This window comes from Pangasianodon hypophthalmus, chromosome 17, assembly GCF_027358585.1.
Source record: "Pangasianodon hypophthalmus isolate fPanHyp1 chromosome 17, fPanHyp1.pri, whole genome shotgun sequence".
Classification (NCBI taxonomy): Eukaryota; Metazoa; Chordata; class Actinopteri; order Siluriformes; family Pangasiidae; genus Pangasianodon; species Pangasianodon hypophthalmus.
This window is the reverse complement of record NC_069726.1, coordinates 3,031,461-3,051,927: the sequence shown is the minus strand read 5'-3', so window position 1 is coordinate 3,051,927 and position 20,467 is coordinate 3,031,461. Positions and strand designations below refer to the sequence as shown.

The following is a 20,467-nucleotide window of genomic DNA, read 5'->3' as shown; positions in this document are numbered from 1 at the left end:
AAATCTGTATAAAGATACAAATATTTGTAGCACTAATCAGATACAGAGACTGGTCTTGTGTTACACCCCTAATTTCCAAGAATTCATATGAAAAATAATAAACAGAAGTTGACATTTGGAGCTTTTTCTACATCAGTCATATAAAATAAAATGAATAGACTTCTACTGAAAGCGGTTTTCACCTCATCCACTGGTGCTTAGAAGACCATAAAAGGCCACTTCCTGTGGAGAGGACTCCTCACCCCTTACTCTATATCTGCTATAAAGTCGACATGCACATCATCAAATTTCACAATACAGAAGACCTGGCGAGACCAATCAGACACGTGAGGAGGTTCTCACAGCCCAGTGACAGAGTAGCGGTACACTGATGACAAATCATTTGTTGTGTGTATGGCACTTGTGAGAGACGGTTGTGATTCAGTCATGGCAAACAACTGTGTCATTTCCCTGAAGATGCAGCTCAGACACGCACAGGCTTGCATACACACTTTCAACATGTTTCACTGTGTCTATATCACGTCTACAGTTATCAGTACATTAATGCATTATAATTAGCTACTAATAGATTTCATGCAATAATTGATTTTTTAAAAAATATTCTTTGTGGCAACTTTTGGGATATGCCTTTTAATTTAGAAATACAAATTATTTGTATTTTCCTTATTTAATTAGAAGCATTTTAAATGTTTCCTTTTTAATCATAATAGTAATCACCTATATCCATATTATTCATGAGTAAACAACAAAAAAATTCATATCTAACATAAATTAGGTATTTAATATGTAGGTTTATATATATACTTGATTTTAACATTTTTAAATATTTTTTAATTCACATATACTATATACTATATAGATGTGAGAATCTGAGATCATACTATAATATAAACTTCACTTAACTTTAATGAAAATCCTAATAAATAATTAGACATGTAAAAGGTGCAGATAAATTAAAAAAAAAAACAAAAAACAAACAAACACAAAGAGATATTGACACAATGGGGAAAACATCTGTGATTGTAATTGTTTTGTTAAGATAATATATATTTTTAAATACATTTTATGTAATTTATTTAATTGTTATGTAATATATTTCTGTAAACATAGAAATAATTTCATCAGAACAATTTTATTTTTTGTTATACAACACAAAACTTAAAAACTGACAATGAATGCAACAATAATAATTTACCTCTTTATATATACATTGTTTGTGTGTGTGTGTGTGTGTGTGTAGCACCCATTTTCAGAACTCTATTCAATTACCTATGAGTAACAAGATGTTTATTAACAAAATTCTTAATTAACAAAAAAGATTTACTAAAGAAATTCTTGATTTAAGGGAACAATTTAAAAAAAATCATCACACAGAGATTCATGTTATCAATACAAATTGAACAGAAATACAGAACCCAAGAAGACACAGGAATAAAAGAATGATTTTCATTTTTCAACATTATACGGTATATCATGTACATTACAGATCAGTGCGTAACAATTAATATAAATATCTTAGATATAAAAAAGGGGCGTTGTACTTGTTAGATAACTTAAATTAACTTAGCGATAAAAATTTATCATTAATACAAATATTATCAACTCCATACCCTGAAAAAAAACCCCACCACCCCTCCAACCCTTCCACGAAAAGACACGGGAACACAGTAATGATGAGGAGACCATTAGAAAGGTAATTAAAAATGAAAGCAGGCAGATTAAAGAAAGAATTAGGAAGAGCAATTGCCTTGTTTAACGATTTGGGTGTAAACATTTCCCTGAAATCCGGATTTTTCCTGCTTGATCCATTAAGCCAGTGATTAAACCCATTGCGCAATATGTCTGCATCTGAAGCATATTTAAACCTCTCAGCCTCCGAGTCCAAACCAAAGCGGTGACGATTCTCGAGGAGAAGACAACATGAAGATGTACTACACAACCTGCTTTCTCATTGCTCTGGTGATCACGGTTCAGTCAGGTCCAATACCAAAGCAAGAAGAGCAAGATGATGCTTTTGCAGAGGTAATGTGTCTTTACTCCACATTCAAAAAATGTCCAGGTATCTACAGTATTTACAACACTAAATTAACTTTTTCTTCATTTCTGTCTGTAGGCTTACCTGAAGAAATTCTACAACCTCACTTCATCCAATAATAAAGGAAGATTCAGTCCGATGAGTCTCAAGCTAGCTGAGATGCAGAAGTTTTTTGGACTCACCGTGACAGGGACGCTGGACTCCAACACCCTGGAGGTGATGAAGAAGCCACGGTGTGGAGTTGTCGATGTGGGTGCGTACTCCACGTTCGGCGGAGACAGCAAATGGCAAAAAACCCAGCTGACCTACAGGTGAGCACCACAACAGTGTGTTATGGAATGCAGAGATCTCAGTAAAGGCGTTGCTGCAAATTCCATACATAAGCCTGATTGCAGATAAATGTTTTTTTTCCCTGCAGGATTGAGAATTACACTCCCGACATGTCTGTGGCTGAAGTGGACAACTCTATCGAGAGAGCGCTGCAAGTCTGGGCTCGCGTCACTCCTCTGAGGTTCACCCGCATCTACAGCGGTGTAGCCGACATCATGATCTCCTTCGGGAGAGGATGTAAGTTCACAGACTAACAACTACACACACACACACCATTGCTATCATTTTACAAGGTATACATAGCCTATAAAGTGCGTTACTTCTATGAATAGATGAAAACCGTGTTGTTATTTAACATGGAAAAATGTATAATCATTAATATAGTGAAGCTTTTTGTTAAGAGAGATTTTGTTAACATTTATGGAAGGTTTCTGTGTAACACTCGATAGAAAAAGCATATACAGCTTAAAACAGATAAAAAGCATGACATGCCACTTATTAATAAATTAAAAATTATTATTGTTGGCAACTGTAACTGGTAGGAATGAAGAGGATGAGGAATAAAACACTTTGGGACTCCAGACCATGGATTATTTCCCTATAACTGCTTGACCCCAAGTGTTTTATACCATACTTCTATTCTATTCTATTCTATATATTAAAATATGCCACAGCTTTTAAGGTTCTACATTTTAAAACACCTTTATTGTGATTTGTTGTTGTTGATGTTGATGTTGTTGTTGTTTCTTTAGGTATTTGATTGAAATTTTGAAATTAATGCAGATCATCAGCACTTTATTTAATCATTAGTAATCAAATTAATATCATATAATTTTCCTGTAAACACCTTTATAAGACAACACATAAATAAGAGTGGAATGATTTATAAAATTTGTGCATATAAATCATTTTCTGGAAAAATGAAGAACCTCAGATTTCTCTAACACACTCTATTAACTGCCAGAATTTGTAGTTACTATTATGGAATAGCACAGGATTTTGTGAGTGTGTGTGTGTGTGTGCGCGTGTGTGTTTTATCCAAGTCCTGGCCATTCCCACAGAAAGTTTGACCAATCCTGTTCACTCTAGCAGGTGTTAAGGCTGTTGACTAGACATGCACTCCTGTCCTGAAATATTGTGTTAAACCATGCAATGCATGCAATAAAACCCAGTCCTTTCTCCTAGCCCATGGTGATGCCTACCCATTTGATGGACCATCTGGCACTCTGGCTCACGCTTTTGCCCCATCTAGTGGCATTGGTGGAGATGCACATTTTGATGAAGATGAAAGCTTCACCTTCACTTCCTCTAGTGGTGAGACAAATAGACACTGAACCTATAATATAATAAACCTACAACCTATAAGTCCTACAGCTTAACCATGAAGTCTGACCATGTCTTCTTTCTTCAGGATTTGTTTTGTTCCTGGTGGCTGCCCATGAGTTTGGTCACTCTCTGGGTCTGTCGCACTCCAGCGACCCCGGTGCCCTCATGTACCCGACATACACCTACAGAGACCCAAACACATTTGTCCTGCCTGCAGATGATGTCAATGGCATTCAGTCTCTCTATGGTAAGAACACACTGTGAAAAATTACCTTAAAGGTAGCAGTTAATATTTACATTTACATTCATTAATATTTACAGCCTTGATAATGTAACATTTGTTTACAGTGGCACATTGTACCATTTTTTTAAACTGAATATAGTAACTTTCGAGTAGTAGGTTTATATTGCCATAAAAATTACTACAGTTGCATTGTGGTTTTAATTATTTATTGCTAAATATACATTGCATTTTAATTCAATCAAGTAAGTAAAAAGTAATAACAAAAACTGATATAATATGTTTATTGAAGCAATTGTTTCATTTCAGTAGTTTTCCTATTAGAAGCAGGGTCTAGCTATTATTTAGCTAGTTACTGTCAACGTTAGTTAGTGAATGTTAACGTACCTGTTAACGTTTGTCCTTAATTATGGTTTAGGTAGAAGGTGTAACGAGAATGTAGCTCATTATTCGTCAAAACATCCAGTTTTGTAATGTTGGTTAGAATGAAATGTTGGTTAGAATTTGTATTTATAATATATATTTTAGTGGCTACTGGCTTTTAAGTAGCTAGAAGCTAGCACGTCTCCAGGTCTCCTGCATAGCTTTACCCCTCTTTTAAAATGGTTCTGCTTACCCTTGTTTGCTAATATTATTGTCAGAATTTGGAAACAAATTGGAAGAATGAAAAATAATTAAAACTGCCAATATAAAGTAAAGTTTGATGAGTGTTACACTAACTATACAATAAGTTCTTTTGAAACCGTCAAATGCAGTATATAATTTTCCAGTACTGTAAATATTTTCCTAGAATTTCACACACACACACACACAGCTGCTTCAAACAATGAGAACAGTTCAAATGCCTCCTTTTATTTATAGAATATGTATTTTTCTAACATCTACTTTACGAACATGTCACCAGGCCCAAACCCCGATAAACCTGTCGAACCCAGTAAACCCGATCCACCTCCAGTCACCCCGAGCACCTGTGACCGCACTCTGGTCCTCGACGCTGTGGCAACTCTGCGTGGAGAGAGGCTCTTCTTCAAGGACAGGTACACATGGAATAAAAAACACTTTCTATATGCTTTGTTAAAACTCCATCTGAGATATAATTTTCACTTCTTGACCATGTGTTTGTCTCCTTTAGCTTCTTCTGGCGCTTATTTGGGACCAACACGGTCCAGCAGCAGCTGATCAAGAGCTTCTGGCCCGAGGCTCCAGATAATGTCGATGCTGCGTATGAGAACACTGTGCAAGACAGGCTCTACCTCATCAAAAGTAATTGAACATTCATAATGGCTTTTAACTGATTGTTTGTAATGACATTAATCATAAAGCAGCTTGAGATAACTATGTGTACTTGTGCGTTTTAGATCAGACAGTCTGGGCTTTCAGTGCTTATGACCTTGTGAGTGGATTTCCCAAGAGCCTTAGCAGCTTGGGTCTGCCTGTCAAGGTGAAGAAGATCAGCGCTGCTCTTTATGACCAAAACACTGGCAAAACATTGTACTTCGTGGACAACAATTACTACAGGTAGGAAAAACATGGTGTTGCTAGACTGGCATTAAATAGATACAGAACAGCACAGTTAAACCTGAAACATTTAACTAGCTATATAAGGAATTTTTAAGGCGAATTATTTGTGAGTAATGGTGAGTAAAGAAAAAAAAAAGGCGAGGCAGATTTAAGCACTAACAGCGCTGTGGTATAAATATTGATTGTTAATAAGGATCTGCACAGTTTTCTGAGGAACTAACCAACTTGAATATTTTCTCAGTTATGATGAAAACAAGAAGAAGATGGACATTGGATTCCCCAAACTGGTGGAACATGGCTTCCCAGGGGTTACTGGGAAAATCACTGCTGCCTTCCAGTACAGGGGTCAGTACTTTTATAAACACATTTATCATTTTGAATATTATGATCTTCTTAATAGTTCTATGATTATACAAATGTTTGCTGATATGATTAGATAAATGTTTGGTGATTTTGATATTCTGTCAATCCTGTGTTTCAGGTTTCACCTACCTCTTCAGCGGTACACGTATTTTTGAGTACAGCACTTCTACCAAGAAGGTGTTGCGTACGCTTGATAACAACTACTTCTTGAAGTGCTAGTGGTTTTTTGACCCAGTGCCCAATGTTGGATTTGGGCTATAGAGAAATTAAACTTATTTATAGTTTACTGTATTTTTTTTTTATTTATTTACTATCATAAGAATTCGTTTTGAGATATAATTCAAGATCATGTTTACTTTTGTTGTGTAATGAAAAATAAAGATTGTATGGAAAAATTGAAATTGTCCTTTGATCTTTTAAAGTTCTACCTTAAACCTAACAAAATGCCTGAGATTCTTATCCATTTTTGTAAGAAAAAAATAAAAAATAAATAAACAAAGCAGTACAACAGAATATTAAGATGAGATCATAATAAGAAGCATGATTGCAGTCATTGATGGCAAAGGATTTGCATCCAAGTATTAAAAATAATCCTAATATTTATGATTATGTTTGTTTGTCCAATAACTTTTGAGCCTGTGAAAATGGAGAGACTCTGTAAAAAAATATTATTGTAATTCCTACATGGTTAATGCAATATTTTTTGTTAAACCCCTTGAATTAAAGCTGAAAGTCTACACTTCAATCACATCATGATTGCTTCATTTCAAATCCATTGTGGAGGCAAACTTACCAAAATTGTGTCACTTTCTGTGTATAGTAGTTAAAGAGTTAAAGATGGACCACAACGATAGAAACAGAAAGTATTCAGTAGATACTGGGCCTTCGGTACATCTGAAATGTACATCTGAGCTCATAACCTTATAGGAACAAAAAACATACATCCGTATCTCTGTCGTGCTGGAACATGTCAGCTGTATGTGTGTGTGTGTGTGTGTGTGCGTGTGTGTGAGTTTCATTTGTACATTCCTGTTGGAGCAGCAGCAGTTGACATGGTAATGCCAGTAAAACCTATATAGGAAAATTCCAGGACATTGTGTCCAAAATGTGTATGTTCACCTGATGTTTCAGATTGTTCCACTACTTACAGCCATGTGATAAAAACACTTGGTCTCTAACTACAGAATGGTAATTTACATTTATATGGACTCATTTACATTTCTATATGGCTTTTGGTTCATGTCATTGGCATAAAAATGGCCCATTTTAAATGACCATTACATGGACATCAGACCTGAGAGCTTTGCTCTGTGAGGCTTGATTGTCCTACAAGATGACCTTTAACCCCATCTGGTAACCATTTGTAACTTTACATATGAGTTGCATCACTTCTGAAAAGGATTGCTCAGTTTAAAAATACAAACTAAATAGCTTTTACTTATTTAAAAAAGTAGCTTAAAAATGGAGTAGAACCCAATCAAACACAGAGCTAAGCATGTGAAGGCTGGGATTTGAACCCCTGGAATAGAAACCTAATCCTGTAGAGCGCTTTCACACCTACTAGTCCGTGTCCCGAGCACAGAGCAAAATTGATGCTTTTGGTTCGTTTGCTATTTGGTTAGGTTTATTTTCACTCTTTGCGTAATTAAATGGACCCAAAAGCAGAAATATGTTGTGAGTGCAATGTAGGACTGAAAGTGTTCTTTACTAGAAAGATTACTTTCATTAATCAGTCAAAAATACAGCAATGAAAAAGGTAATTCTCTACATAGTCCTTTTATCTAAGAGTGTATAGATGTAAAGCATTGTCAAGTCAAAGCTCGAAGGTGGGAAGACCAGCTTATTTTGCTTATTTCATAAATAAAAAAACACTCTGGAGAAAATCTGTAATGAACAAATTACTGATTCTAAATGCGTTCATATCCGTTTGTCCTTTGTCCCAAGTTCCATATCAAGGATATAATCTGTCTATACCTGCATGGACTTCTTCCAGCTGCGTCACAAGCTAAAAACCCCTCGTTCATCTGATTAGGGGCTTGTCAAGACACGATTTATTTCCCCCAGTGTTCTGCTCTGCTTTCGGGAAGGGCCAAACAGAGTGGCTGTAAATAAGAGGGTGGGTGTGGGTGGATAGAGCAGATATAAACTCATCATCATCCCTCCAGGACTGCAGAAGAAGAGAGCTTGGAGATGATGGACACAGCCGTTCTTGTCCTGACACTCACAGCATGTCTGGTGCTTTGCACTGGAGCCCCTGCGACGTCCACAGTGGATCAGGAGAAAGCTGAGGTAAACAGTTATGAATATATAAAATCTGACATAGCATGGGTGGCCTCTATGATTTTACAATAATATTAAAGGTTGATAGGAGTTTTTGTCCTGGTGTTTTTGTCCTGGAGTTTTTTTTTTTCCCCGAAAAGATCATGAATCCTTTGAACATGCATTTAGCTATATATACACATTTTCCAGTATTAACCCAGGCTGATATTGATGCTATTACTGATTTAATAACTACAGTAAAAGTAATAAAGGTATGCAGGTATGAGTGAGAAATGTAAATGTAAATCTAGACACACTGATTTAGACATTTAGATTTAAGACATCAACTTGCCATTCTGCCTTTCCTCCACATGAACCAACAACCACTAATAATCTATTTTAGTTGCTTGTATTGTTTATTTATTCATTTATATAAGGAAACTTTTCGTATTAATCTCAGAGTTAAAAATGGTTGATGATTTGATGATTTTGTGTCTTGTTTCTTCAGGAATACCTGAAGCAGTTCTACTCTGATCCCAAGGCTCCGTCCGTCAGCGGGAGACGAGTGAAAGTGCAGGACTTTGAGACCATCCTGAAGCAAATGCAGGAGTTTTTCAGGCTCCAGGTGACGGGCAAGCTGGACACGAACACCATCGAGGTGATGAAGAAGCCACGCTGTGGTGTTTCCGATGTTTCCAATTATGGACATTTCAGTGGCAAGCCCAGATGGGATAAGAAGACCATTACATACAGGTACAGGCTGCTTCTGATGGAATAATGGAATAAGTCTAGGGGTAAAGGGGTGTGGAGATATGCTGATATTAGAGTACACCATGATAAAGAAATCTGAAGACCTTATAGCTTACTGTTGTTTTGCTGTTGATCACAGTTACATGATATCATGAAAGCGGGAGGCGCAGGGGCAACTGTCTAACCCTACGATCACACTAGTAAGCGCTGAAGCAATAGGATCTGCTGTCCATTACACAGACAAGTGACCAAGTTTCTGTGTGACACGTGACACTTCAACTGAGATTTTTTTTTTTTCAATTCTATTACATTGGAAAGTGACAAATACAAATGATTGGCTGGAATGATTCCTCAGGCCAATCCTTCTCCACTCACTTGTAGATCCTCCCTGCAGTTAACTCCAATTTATTGTTTAACACTCAAAAATGGAAGAAAAACTTATAACTGTGGTTTCATGTTATCCTATCATATATGACCTGTCATTAACTGTGTATGGAGATGTTACAAATAAATAAATAAATAAATAAAACAAAACTTGGAATGAAGTACTGAAAAGGGATACCCAACTTCCTTCAGTTTGCCTTTACATGGAAAACAAGTTCACAAGTTCTTGGCCAAAGAACGTATCAGCCATCGATATACCCAGATTTCCAGAAACAACAGATGACAATGACATTTATTATTGTTCCATGTCCCACTTTTTTTGCTCATATTTTAGAATAACTGAGTACACACCAGATCTGAGCCAGAGGGAAGTGGATGCCACGATCGCTCAGGCGTTCAAGCTCTACAGCGACGTCACTCCGCTCGACTTTAAGCAGATCTACAGTGGCACGGCAGACATCATGATTCTCTTCAAAGCCAGAAGTAGGTGTACTAGATATTCACCAAAACAGCAAAACACACCCTAGTTCCTAGATAGTGCACTATTTTCTGAGTCCCTTATTTTGCATCTACATCCATCATGCTCCTGAAATGCCATTTGCCAATAATGCATGGCCTATGTAGTGAACAGGGTGTGGTTTAGGACATATTCATGATATTCTATATGTTCAATGTGTTCTTTTCTTCAGATCATGGAGACTTTTACCCATTCGATGGGCAGGGCGGTGTTCTGGCTCACGCCATGTCTCCTGGTCCTAATGACGGAGGTGATGCACATTTTGATGAGGATGAGAAATGGACTCTGAGCTCAGCAGGTAAAGCAGAAAGATACATAGATAAATAGCATTTATAATGGAAATAAATGGAAGACACACTCCAAGGGAAAAAGCAATGGGGTTCTACTTGAAACGTTTTATAAACTGTCTGTTGTAGGGGTTTTCATAGAGCAAATATCATAGCGTCCAGTCACAGATACACAGATGTTCAAAATATTAAACCCTTTAAACACATTGTGCTTCAGGTGTGAACTTGCTCTTGGTCGCTGCCCATGAGTTCGGCCACGCGCTAGGACTGGATCACTCACGAGATCCCTCCGCTCTCATGTACCCTACATACAAATACGTCAACACTCATGGTTATCAGCTGCCTCTGGACGATAAACAAGGAATCCAGGCGCTCTATGGTGTGTATAACAGTGGATCAGAGGACAAGGTCAGGAGGAAGAATATCAATACCGTATACAATCTTACAATTTCCTTTTGCTTGATCTCCAAGGTGCTCATCAATCCCCAAATCCTCAACCGCAACCCAAACCACAACCTCAACCAAATCCACAACCAGGAGCAAACCCACCAGCACGATGCAACCGGGACTTGGTTTTTGATGCTGCAACCAGCATAAGTGGAGAGCTTTACTTCTTCAAGAATGAGTAAGACAGCATTTTTATGTTTATCCTTTTTTTTTTAGTTTTTAATTTAATATTACTCAGTTTAAAATATAAGAACTGGACCCAGAGACATTAGACAGACAAATAGACTGATCAATAGCTACAGTCAACTTTATAATTATTGGCACCCTTCATAATAATGTATAACACCTGCAATGGCTGATCATTTCAGCTTAAATATATGGGGGATGCTGTATAGGTTTATTTTAATGCAATTCTTCTTTTAGTTCAGATCACAGCTCTTCAGTATGGTTCAAATATGGACACTGAGGTTTGGATGTATATTTGAGATCACTATCATTAAAGAAAATCTACCTATGGCCACTCCTCACCTCCTGGCAGAGACAATTAGAGATTCTTTTGTATTCTATATAGCAAGTTTTTATAATTCCATCAATCTGCACACCACTGTTTGTATCTATTTAAAACATTGTTTAAGGGTGTCAGTAATTTTGCCATGCAGGAATTTTTTGTTATGAGAAAAGATTGTTTAAAACAAATTCCTATATGAACAACTTTTGTTAAAAGAAAGGTAAGCCGTTTTTTTGTTTTTAGTTATTTTATACTATTGTGTTTGCTGAAGGGTGGCAGCATTTCTGGAGTTGACTGTAGATAGATAGATAGATAGATAGATAGATAGATTTGTTCACTAAACTTTATCTTTCTTTCTTACAAGCTATTACTGGAAGAAAAGCACCCTGCTGAAAGGAATTCCACAGACTCTAATCAGGTCCACGTGGCCCTCCATCACGTCTGTCGATGCAGCTTACGAGCTCAGAGCAAAACGCGTCAGTTTCTTTTTCAAAGGTTTGACTTTCAGTCTATCACACCTTAAACATTCTCACATTCACACAGCAGATATTCATGGAGTATAAACATGTGTGTGTGTGTGTGTGTGTGTGTGTGTGTGTGTGTGTGACTGTGCAGGTCAGTACTACTGGGGTGTGAAAGCGACCTCCATCTTACCCGGATATCCGAAGCACATTTCACAGTTTGGCTTTCCGGCATCAGTCACGAAGATCGACTCTGCTGTGCACGTGGTCTCAACGAGGCGCACTCTGTTCTTTACTGGTGATAAATATTGGAGGTAATTAATATAATAATAATAATAGCCTAACCCATTATTATTATTATTATTATTATTATTATTATTATTATTATGAAAAAGCATGTGAGTTAATTAATTTTTTTTGTATTTTTTATTTTTGTATTTAATTTAATTAATTTTTTTGGTCAGCTTTAATGAGAACACTGGAAAGATGGACGCTGGTTTCCCCAAATCCATTCAGGTAGATTTCCCGGGTATCGGCACCAAAGTGGATGCTGCTTTTGAAAACTACGGTAAACACACGTTGAAAAGATCTCTTCTTAATTAAAACTAGCTCTGGATCATATGCATGTTTTAATTTACACAAATACAGGCTCATGTATGTGTTTAATTTTTATCATTTTCCTTTTACTTTGCAGGTTTCCTGTATTTCTCTGATGGAGCCAGACAAACAGAATACAACTACAGGACCAGAACCGTGAATCGTGTGCTTCTGAACTACGGATGGCTGAACTGCTACTGAGCCAAATGTCATGAATTATATATTCTTAAGTTTGATATAAATATTTCATAACTGAACATCTATAGAGCTCATCTCTGTCTACCTGGATGTATGAGCAATATTTTGTTATCATAATTTTCATAAAATCAGTAGGCCTTAAAGGGGCAGTATGCAATTTTCAACTTCTCTCCAAAATCACACCTTATTAACTAGTGCATTATATTTAAAGTGTTGCCATTTTATATTCCAAAAGCATAGTATTATATATATTATCTTTGTTAATGTTTATATATATTTTTAAAACATTACACACTGCACCTCTATACATTTTTCTACTGTAAATAAAACTCTTTTTAAAGGAAAAATACCAATAAAAATCATTTTGAACATTTCAACCCCTTTAATGATCTTAACACACACACACACACACACACACACACGCGCGCACACTTTGAAGTCTTAAAAACACATCCTCATGCTAGTTCACTAGGTCAGGGACTAAGAAACCATTGAGAAAATGTTTTAAAAAAGTTTTTCTCCTCCATTTTCATGTCATATCATTTTCTTGTGACCTCACTTAATTCACACCTAATTCACCTTTTCTGTAATTTGTCTCTAGATTGTGACCTTTTCACTTACCCTGCTACATATTTTAATTGGCATAGAAGTGAGTCGAAATAACTTCAACTTCTGCCTTTTCTTTCTGTTTAGTAGTCATTTCGTGTTTCTGGCCCTCTGTGCTCTTAACCTTTTATGGAGATTTGTGGGCATCACTAAATGCATACACACAACTTTAGTACAAGATTGATAAATGAGGCCCATTGTATGTAAAGAAAGGAACCAAAAAGGAAAAAAAAAGCAACATGTAGTGCTGAAAACATCCTCTTAAAACTCCTCTATTCAACAAAATGAAGGTAAAAAAAAGAGATAAAAGTTAAAAAATCTTTGCAAAGTGCTCTTAGAAATCACAAAGCACAGCGAACATGGAGAACAAGGTGCAGTTGCTGTGTCCTCACCTGTCCAAATCAACCATGGACTCTTAAAAAAAGGGTTCTTCAAGGGTTGTTTTTATAGTTATGGGTTCTTAGGTTCTGAAAAAGGTTCTAGGTTGGAACATTTGATGAATACTTTGTTGTAGGATTCTAGATAGTACCTTTAAGGGCTCCCACTGAGGATCTGACTTGGTTCTAAGAGTGTGTAGGTGTGAATCATCATCACATTTGCTCAAGCCAGGTTACTATTTTTCTCATTTCATAAAAAATTAATTAAACACTCTACAGAAACAAATTACTGATTCTAAACACACTCATGTTCTTTTATAAGAAGAAAAGGTGCATGAACGCTGTTTTATATCACGCTGTATCATGTTTGTTCACCTGAAGCAAATGCAGGAAATTTTTTTTCAGGCTCCAGGTGACGGGCAAGCTGGACACGAACACCATCGAGGTGATGAAGAAGCCACGCAGGGGCAACTGTCTAAGTGTTCACCTTATCTTTACCTTATCACCTTATCAAAACTCACAATAGCTCCTAGATAGTGCACTATTTTGCCATTTTTTCTGCTATTTTTGTATCTAAAGAAATCCCACACACTCCTAAATAACACATGGCCTATGTAGATATTACAAAACTATTTGTGAAACATTAAACACTGCACCACTAAACTACTTTTTTTTCTAAATTAAAGTCTGTAAGTAGAAAAACCCAATAAAATTCATTTTAAACATTCCAACACACACACACACACACACACACACACACACACACACACACACACACACACACACACACACACACACACACACACACACTGAAATGAACTCTTATGAGAAATGCTTGTATGACTACAAAGCCCGATCACGAATAAAACTACACTACCCACAGTTCTTGAGAGGAGGCGTGACGCATCCACACCTCCCCAATATGATTGGTTGTTCTTTCTGAAAGTTTTTTTTTTTATTTTTTCCCCTCGAGGTGAAGGTGAAACTCGCTTTCTCGCCGCGATGTCACTCCTCAGCACACGCACTCAGCTCTGCAGACGGCTGGTAAGTGAAAAATAAACAGCAGGTACAAGTTCAATCGATTCCTGAGCTTTGCTTTAGTCCCCCTGAGTCAACAGGACAATGTCTAGCCAGCTAGCATGGTCGTCTGTTCCGCCACAGCTCGAGCAGGTCCCTAGTAGGCGGGGCTGTATCCCAAACGGCTCTGTGCTGCCTCATTAAGTGCACTTCATACGCGGTGGAAGAAATGACGTGTACACTATTTGGAGTGCACTATGTATGCAGGAAGGCGCGGTTTGGGATGCAGCCTGTGTCTGATAGCAGCAGGCCTCTAGCTTTCTGACAACGAGGATAAAGAGGTTATATTTCACTTGTAGCTTTGAATGAATGATTTTTTAACTTGCTGAATTGCCACTTAACACATAAACATGTTCGCTTTCATTACCAAAGCATGCTTTTTAAAGAAATATTATGTCTTTACAGGCTCACAAGTATGTGGCCAGGACCTACACGTCACGCTCGACTCTCAATGTGAGTTACTGAATATAAACAAATGAATTTAATTTATTATAATAATTATATCATAATAATTATAAACGATTTTTTGGGGGGTGGGGTGGGGGTTGTATTTCAGGAGTTTAATGTGAGCTGTAAATATTAAATAAAATTAAATAAAATTAAAGTGGGTGCAATTGTCCAATCAAATGCTCGCATTTAATTACCATGGCAACACAACTAATACATATGCGGAAAAAGTGTGTATACTGTAAAGAAAAAAAGACATATTTTCCAGTTTTTGTATAGACAAGAAAAATATACATATTACTTAATATTAATGTTAGTAACTTTAAAACTTTAAAAGTAATATAAACGTTCTACTTCCGGTAGCGATTTTTTTGTACGGAAGTGACGTTATTCGCCTACTGGTAGCCTGAACAGCTTTAATGATTTAGTGAACTTACAGAAAAAACAGATAACTTTGCAATATACATTTTGTAATATTATTGACAAAATCCCTTATATAATGTATATATTTTGTAATACAGACATATTTTGTGTTTTTAAAGTTTTTAAATACACATATTGCTGTTAAGAACAGGTTAGTGTTGTCACGTGATTTACCAAAATAAATGGGTTCAGACTTTGTTTTTGTGCATGAAGAAGTCACAGAGCCGCACCTTTTATCTGCTGCTCTATATAGAAAGATGTTAAAGTAATAGAATGTGTTTTTGCACCCCAATAGGAAGTTGTCATTGTCAGTGCAGTGCGCACCCCTATGGGGTCGTTTAAGGGCAGCCTCTCTACGCTTCCTGCAACCAAGCTGGGCTCCATTGCCATTAAAGGAGCAATCGAGCAGGCAGGTAAAGACCTACTGCAATCAAACATCTGTTAACACTGCTTATTTTCTCCGAGTGAATAATGGGACAAGCACGAATTGTGTAATGTTTGTTCCGAGGTTGCATGTGAATGATACATACTCCATATGTAGCCTGAGGTGGCAATTTTTGGTCTGCCGGTTGCAGGAATCCCACCGGAGGAGGTGAAGGAGGTGTACATGGGCAACGTGCTGCAGGCGGGTGAAGGGCAAGCTCCAACGCGACAAGCTCTACTAGGCGCTGGTACGACTGTGGTACAAAAGGGCATCGCACAACAGCTGACAAACACACACACACACAAGTCCTTGAACTCTGTACATACTTGTACAGTCTTGGTCTAATCTCATCCTAATAACAGTAACAACATTGTTTAGATGCCAGAAGTAGACAGCAGAGAGTCTGAGATGTCAGAATTATATGGTTCTGTGATTTTAAGGACGAACCATACATTTTTGATCCTCAACAAAGTCAGATAAACATTAACACTTTTAATTAATATTTTGGTGTAAAATGTCTCATATATATATTCGGTAATGCGTTGCTAATATATTAAAAAAGTAATAACATTTTTCCAAAATCCTGATAGACCTTTATAAATCAACGATCTTGATTTATAGAAGGGTTTCTATGAGATTTTGTGTAACAATCATTATGTAAACTTGAAAAATAAATCATGAAAATAGAAGTACAGCAAGGTGGCATGAAATATGTAATATGTAAGAAACCACAAAATACAACATAGATGTTTCTCTCCTCGACGCAGTACGTGAACTTGATCATTTTTTTGCTCTTCACCGTGCAGGACTGCCTCTTGCCACTGAAGCAACGACAATTAACAAAGTCTGTGCCTCGGGCATGAAGTCCATCATGATGGCAGCACAAAGTCTAATGTGTGGGCACCAGGTACCGGTCCTAACCTTTTTTTAAATAAATTATATACTCGTCTCTACGTTATTATTACCAGAATATACAGCAATGTTTATTCAGTAACTTATGATTAAATGTTTTTCATATGGTGAAAATCCTTATTAATTTATTTAGACTCTTTGTTAGTAATGAGGTCCCATAAAGAGGGAGGATACAAACTAGTTTACAGACCAAATTATTTATTTTACTCTATTGTTTATTGATTGATTGAGTGATTGAAGCAGGGATGCACATGATTGGATAGTTAGTTTTTAATATTAACTATTATATTCAATAACAATCATTTTGAACAACAAAAATAATATTCTTTAAAAAATCTTTAAACAAAGTAAACATGATATAGTGGCAGTAAGTTTATAAATTCCTCAGACAAACATCGGCTGAGGTTATTATTTATAGTAACCAGGTTAAAAAAAAAACTGCAACTGATGGATGGATGGAATTTTATTAGCATTTTAATCTAAATGATAATTCAGTAATGTTGTTTTCAGGATGTGATGGTAGCAGGAGGCATGGAGAGCATGTCTCAGGTTCCTTATGTGATGGCGAGAGAGGCGCCTCCCTACGGCGGGGTGAAGATGGAGGATCTCATCGTGAAGGACGGCCTTACGGATGTCTACAACAAATTTCACATGGTAACTTCCTCCCTGGTTTACGAATTGTATTGAGTTGAGCTTTACACGCATCCTTCATGACCTCTGTGTTTCATGTTTAGGGGAACTGTGCAGAAAACACAGCCAAGAAAAGCAGCATTTCCCGAGAGGAGCAGGACGCCTACGCCATTAACTCGTACACGCGCAGCAAAGCAGCATGGGAGTCGGGAATCCTGGCCAAAGAGGTGGTTCCAGTTAGCATCCCACAAAAAGGTCAGTCTTATATAAAGTCTGCTTATTACTGCACCACAAAGTGTACAAAGCTGTGATGATACTTTCATATACATTAAATCAGAGGGTTTCAGTCGATTAGCTGCCACAAATCTCTTTAACTATAGAAATAAAATCCACGCATCCCTTCAGTACAGATTTCTTTCATGAACGTAATCCTTTGATTTCAACATTAACCGCATTATTTAAACGTGTACAACAATGTTTTGACAATTAATTGGAGGCATATAGCTTTTCTTTCTGAGCTTTACACTTCCACAACACATTACATTTGATTATAAATTAGATTCAAATAAACATTAATTTATAATTTGCTTATATTCGAAGCTGACTTGTTTATTAAAGTTAAACAAATTTAAGCCAATAAACCTCCTGACTATGTTTCATAGACACCTGAGGATTAAAGCTGTAGTTTGTAATTTTTTATTATTTTTTTTTAATAGATTTGTGAGCCCTATAAGGTGAACTACATTCACAACAGACCTTTCTGTTGAAACTAAATACATCTCAGATGTTCCTTACAATTACAAGAGGAAAGGAGCAGGATTTCAGATGCTCTGTGGTTTGGGGTAGAGTTAAGGAGCTAATTTCCGGGCCAGAAAAATATTTACAAAAGCCTGAAACACCTCCAAAAAAACTCTTATTGTTCAATTGTAACATTTAAAAGTCAGTATTTTCTAAGATATCACTGAAATATTGTGATTATCACAGGTCTAGAAACACTTCTAAAAGTTACAGACTGCTCCTTTAAGGAAACTGGTTGATGTGAATGGTATATTATTATATGTTTTGATCCAGGCAAGCCAGATGTTGTCGTTAAGGAGGATGAAGAGTGGAGGAAGGTGGATTTTAGCAAAGTGCCCAAACTGAAGGCTGTCTTCCAGAAAGAGAATGGTAAGAACTAATTCTTGGTTTTTGCATTAGACTAATTATAATATATTGACTTGTTAATGTTTTACATTAGGTGTGTTCCTCAGCAGTTACAGGAAGGTCACAGTAAGGTAGTATTAGTTTGGCATTAACAAGGCCTTGAGCGTCTAGTAGAGGAAGTAAAAATTGTAGCAGTGGTGACTGGAAAAACAAATGTCTGCAACATTTAGAAAAATAACATGCTGTTTATCAAAATATGCTGAATGGATTTGCGTGTATTTGACGCCCAGGTACAGTGACAGCGGCTAACGCTAGCACTCTGAATGACGGCGCGGCTGCAGTTGTCCTCATGACGGCAGACGCAGCAAAGAGACTCAATGTCACACCACTGGCGAGGATTGTGGGTGAGAGATTTCGAGCATTTTAACCCAACATCAATGATCTAACATCTTATTAACCAGATATAACAGTTATCATCTCTCTAACTGTTTTTCTTTTCTTTTTTTTAACTGCACTGCACTTCTTTATTAAACCAAACTGTATTTAATGCTCAGGGTTTGCCGACGCTGCCGTGGCTCCTGTCGACTTCCCGATCGCTCCAGCTTTCGCCATGCCCAAGGTGAGCCTCTGTTTGTTTTTCAGTTAGATAACAGAGTCGTGATAACGCGTTTCTGAGCTCTGTATTGAGCTGTGTTGTGGTGTAGGTGCTCAGCGCGGCCGGGCTGAAGAATGAGGATGTGGCCATGTGGGAAATAAACGAGGCCTTCAGTGTGGTTGTTCTGGCCAACATTAAGATGCTGGACATCGACCCAAGCAAAGTGAACGTCAACGGTGGAGCGGTGTCTCTCGGCCACCCAATCGGGTACGGCTCATTAACAGAATGCAGCACAGTTCATATATATTGTCATTATTCATCTCAGGTGTAGATAAATATACTGTGTGGACAGTGCAGCGACACAATTAGAAAAATATTGTCTCAGGTTCGTAAGTGCAGTTAACTTGATTCATGATTCCTAATTCCTGTTTTGTTTTTATTGTCATTTTTCTCCCAGAATGTCTGGGACGAGGATTGTGGGACACATGGTGCACCATCTGCAGCCTGGCCAATACGGCCTGGCAGGCATCTGCAACGGCGGGGGCGGAGCCTCGTCTATCCTCATCCAGAAATTGTAGACTGTTTATTCTCATATTCAACGTCTCTGAGGTCAAATTACCAGACAGTACAACTCCGTAACCACAGCTCTTTGTGGTTATAGTCACTCCGGAATAGGTCACTCCCTCTGTCTGCATCAGAGAGCTATTTAATGTGTCCGTTTTTTTTTTTTTTTTTTTAGTTGAACATTTTAAACGTTCATCAAGTAGCATATTTATGATTAGCATTATTTAAAGTTTCTTCTGATTCTGTTTTCCAGTGTAGAGGTTATTTTAAAAAATGCTGAAGCTGCAATAAAAGAGGTCACCAGTGGTTTTAGTTGTTCTGTGTTTAGTCATTAATATTAACATTTACATTTATTTATTCTGGTAGAAGCTTTGAGAAAAACTGAGGGTATTCATTCATGCATTCTTTCATGCATTCATATCCTATGGGGAAACAACTCATTTTTTTATTTTTATTTATTTATTTTTTTAAATCTAATAAACGAAATGCCAAAGTGTGAAAGCTTGCAAGGTAACGGGAAGTTTTGCCATCTTTTATAAATTCTTCCAAATGACTCCGCTATTTTTTTAACCATCTAAAACGTCAGCAAATTAAAACATAGCGTCGAAAATCTCCCATAAACGTATATGGTTTCTTCTCCACATAGGTTTTTATCTGATCAAGCTCGGTATAATAAGATATAGGACAACTTTTTTGATCTGTGTGTGTTACGTGACTGCATCATCTTCAGGTAATGATAACTGCCTAATTGTGATTAATTTATAATAAGGATAACTGCCTAATTGTCAATTGCCCAAAAGTTGACTCATAATTCCTGAGCTAATGTTATCGTCCCTGCTGTGTCATTACTTCAATAAGAAGACTCACCTGTTTTCATAGATGTGTACTGTCCTTATAGGATATTCCATCCTAATTCCACTTCTCCTCCAGAAGAGAAAAACACGAATGCAGGAATCTGAGTCGACTCTCTGAACAACTCTTGCATAACTCTGTTATTTTTACTGTTACACAAGGGATTTCACAATTTCAGCCATAGTTAGGCCAG

The 20,467-nt window shown here is 37.0% G+C and overlaps 3 protein-coding genes across 3 annotated transcripts; all 3 read left to right on the top strand.

The window, feature by feature from the left end:
• Window positions 1–1,725: 1,725 nt before the first annotated feature.
• Window positions 1,726–6,522, top strand: LOC113544739 (collagenase 3). Its single transcript, XM_026943674.3, has 10 exons — window positions 1,726–2,022; window positions 2,114–2,346; window positions 2,454–2,602; window positions 3,551–3,679; window positions 3,777–3,938; window positions 4,837–4,969; window positions 5,065–5,195; window positions 5,291–5,450; window positions 5,695–5,798; window positions 5,935–6,522. Exons 1-10 carry the CDS (start codon window positions 1,921–1,923, stop codon window positions 6,033–6,035), a joined length of 1,404 nt encoding a protein of 467 aa, XP_026799475.3. The 5' UTR covers window positions 1,726–1,920; the 3' UTR covers window positions 6,036–6,522.
• Window positions 6,523–7,946: 1,424 nt separating this feature from the next.
• mmp30 (matrix metallopeptidase 30) lies at window positions 7,947–12,601 on the top strand. Its single transcript, XM_026943899.3, has 10 exons — window positions 7,947–8,105; window positions 8,584–8,828; window positions 9,544–9,692; window positions 9,899–10,024; window positions 10,231–10,392; window positions 10,485–10,638; window positions 11,333–11,463; window positions 11,584–11,743; window positions 11,894–11,997; window positions 12,124–12,601. The coding sequence occupies exons 1-10, from the start codon at window positions 8,007–8,009 to the stop codon at window positions 12,225–12,227; spliced, it is 1,434 nt and encodes a 477-aa protein (XP_026799700.3). The 5' UTR covers window positions 7,947–8,006; the 3' UTR covers window positions 12,228–12,601.
• Window positions 12,602–14,116: 1,515 nt separating this feature from the next.
• On the top strand, window positions 14,117–19,728 carry acat1 (acetyl-CoA acetyltransferase 1). Its single transcript, XM_026943901.3, has 12 exons — window positions 14,117–14,251; window positions 14,690–14,737; window positions 15,450–15,567; window positions 15,730–15,825; window positions 16,385–16,485; window positions 17,001–17,144; window positions 17,225–17,375; window positions 18,192–18,287; window positions 18,554–18,667; window positions 18,818–18,882; window positions 18,968–19,125; window positions 19,316–19,728. The coding sequence occupies exons 1-12, from the start codon at window positions 14,210–14,212 to the stop codon at window positions 19,434–19,436; spliced, it is 1,254 nt and encodes a 417-aa protein (XP_026799702.1). The 5' UTR covers window positions 14,117–14,209; the 3' UTR covers window positions 19,437–19,728.
• The last annotated feature ends 739 nt before the right edge of the window (window positions 19,729–20,467 follow it).

What these genes read in the sequence shown, in the direction of transcription:
- LOC113544739 (XM_026943674.3), top strand. Translation starts at nt 1,921, where the DNA reads ATGAAGATGTACTACACAACCTGCTTTCTCATTGCTCTGGTGATCACG. An exon ending in GTGGACAACAATTACTACAG is followed by an intron (nt 5,451 to 5,694) that starts GTAGGAAAAACA and finishes ATATTTTCTCAG; the next exon opens with TTATGATGAAAACAAGAAGA. An exon ending in TGCTGCCTTCCAGTACAGGG is followed by an intron (nt 5,799 to 5,934) that starts GTCAGTACTTTT and finishes CCTGTGTTTCAG; the next exon opens with GTTTCACCTACCTCTTCAGC.
- mmp30 (XM_026943899.3), top strand. Translation starts at nt 8,007, where the DNA reads ATGATGGACACAGCCGTTCTTGTCCTGACACTCACAGCATGTCTGGTG. An exon ending in CTTTACTTCTTCAAGAATGA is followed by an intron (nt 10,639 to 11,332) that starts GTAAGACAGCAT and finishes CTTTCTTACAAG; the next exon opens with CTATTACTGGAAGAAAAGCA. An exon ending in CGTCAGTTTCTTTTTCAAAG is followed by an intron (nt 11,464 to 11,583) that starts GTTTGACTTTCA and finishes GTGACTGTGCAG; the next exon opens with GTCAGTACTACTGGGGTGTG.
- acat1 (XM_026943901.3), top strand. Translation starts at nt 14,210, where the DNA reads ATGTCACTCCTCAGCACACGCACTCAGCTCTGCAGACGGCTG. An exon ending in AGGAGCAATCGAGCAGGCAG is followed by an intron (nt 15,568 to 15,729) that starts GTAAAGACCTAC and finishes TGCCGGTTGCAG; the next exon opens with GAATCCCACCGGAGGAGGTG. An exon ending in CAGCTTTCGCCATGCCCAAG is followed by an intron (nt 18,883 to 18,967) that starts GTGAGCCTCTGT and finishes GTTGTGGTGTAG; the next exon opens with GTGCTCAGCGCGGCCGGGCT.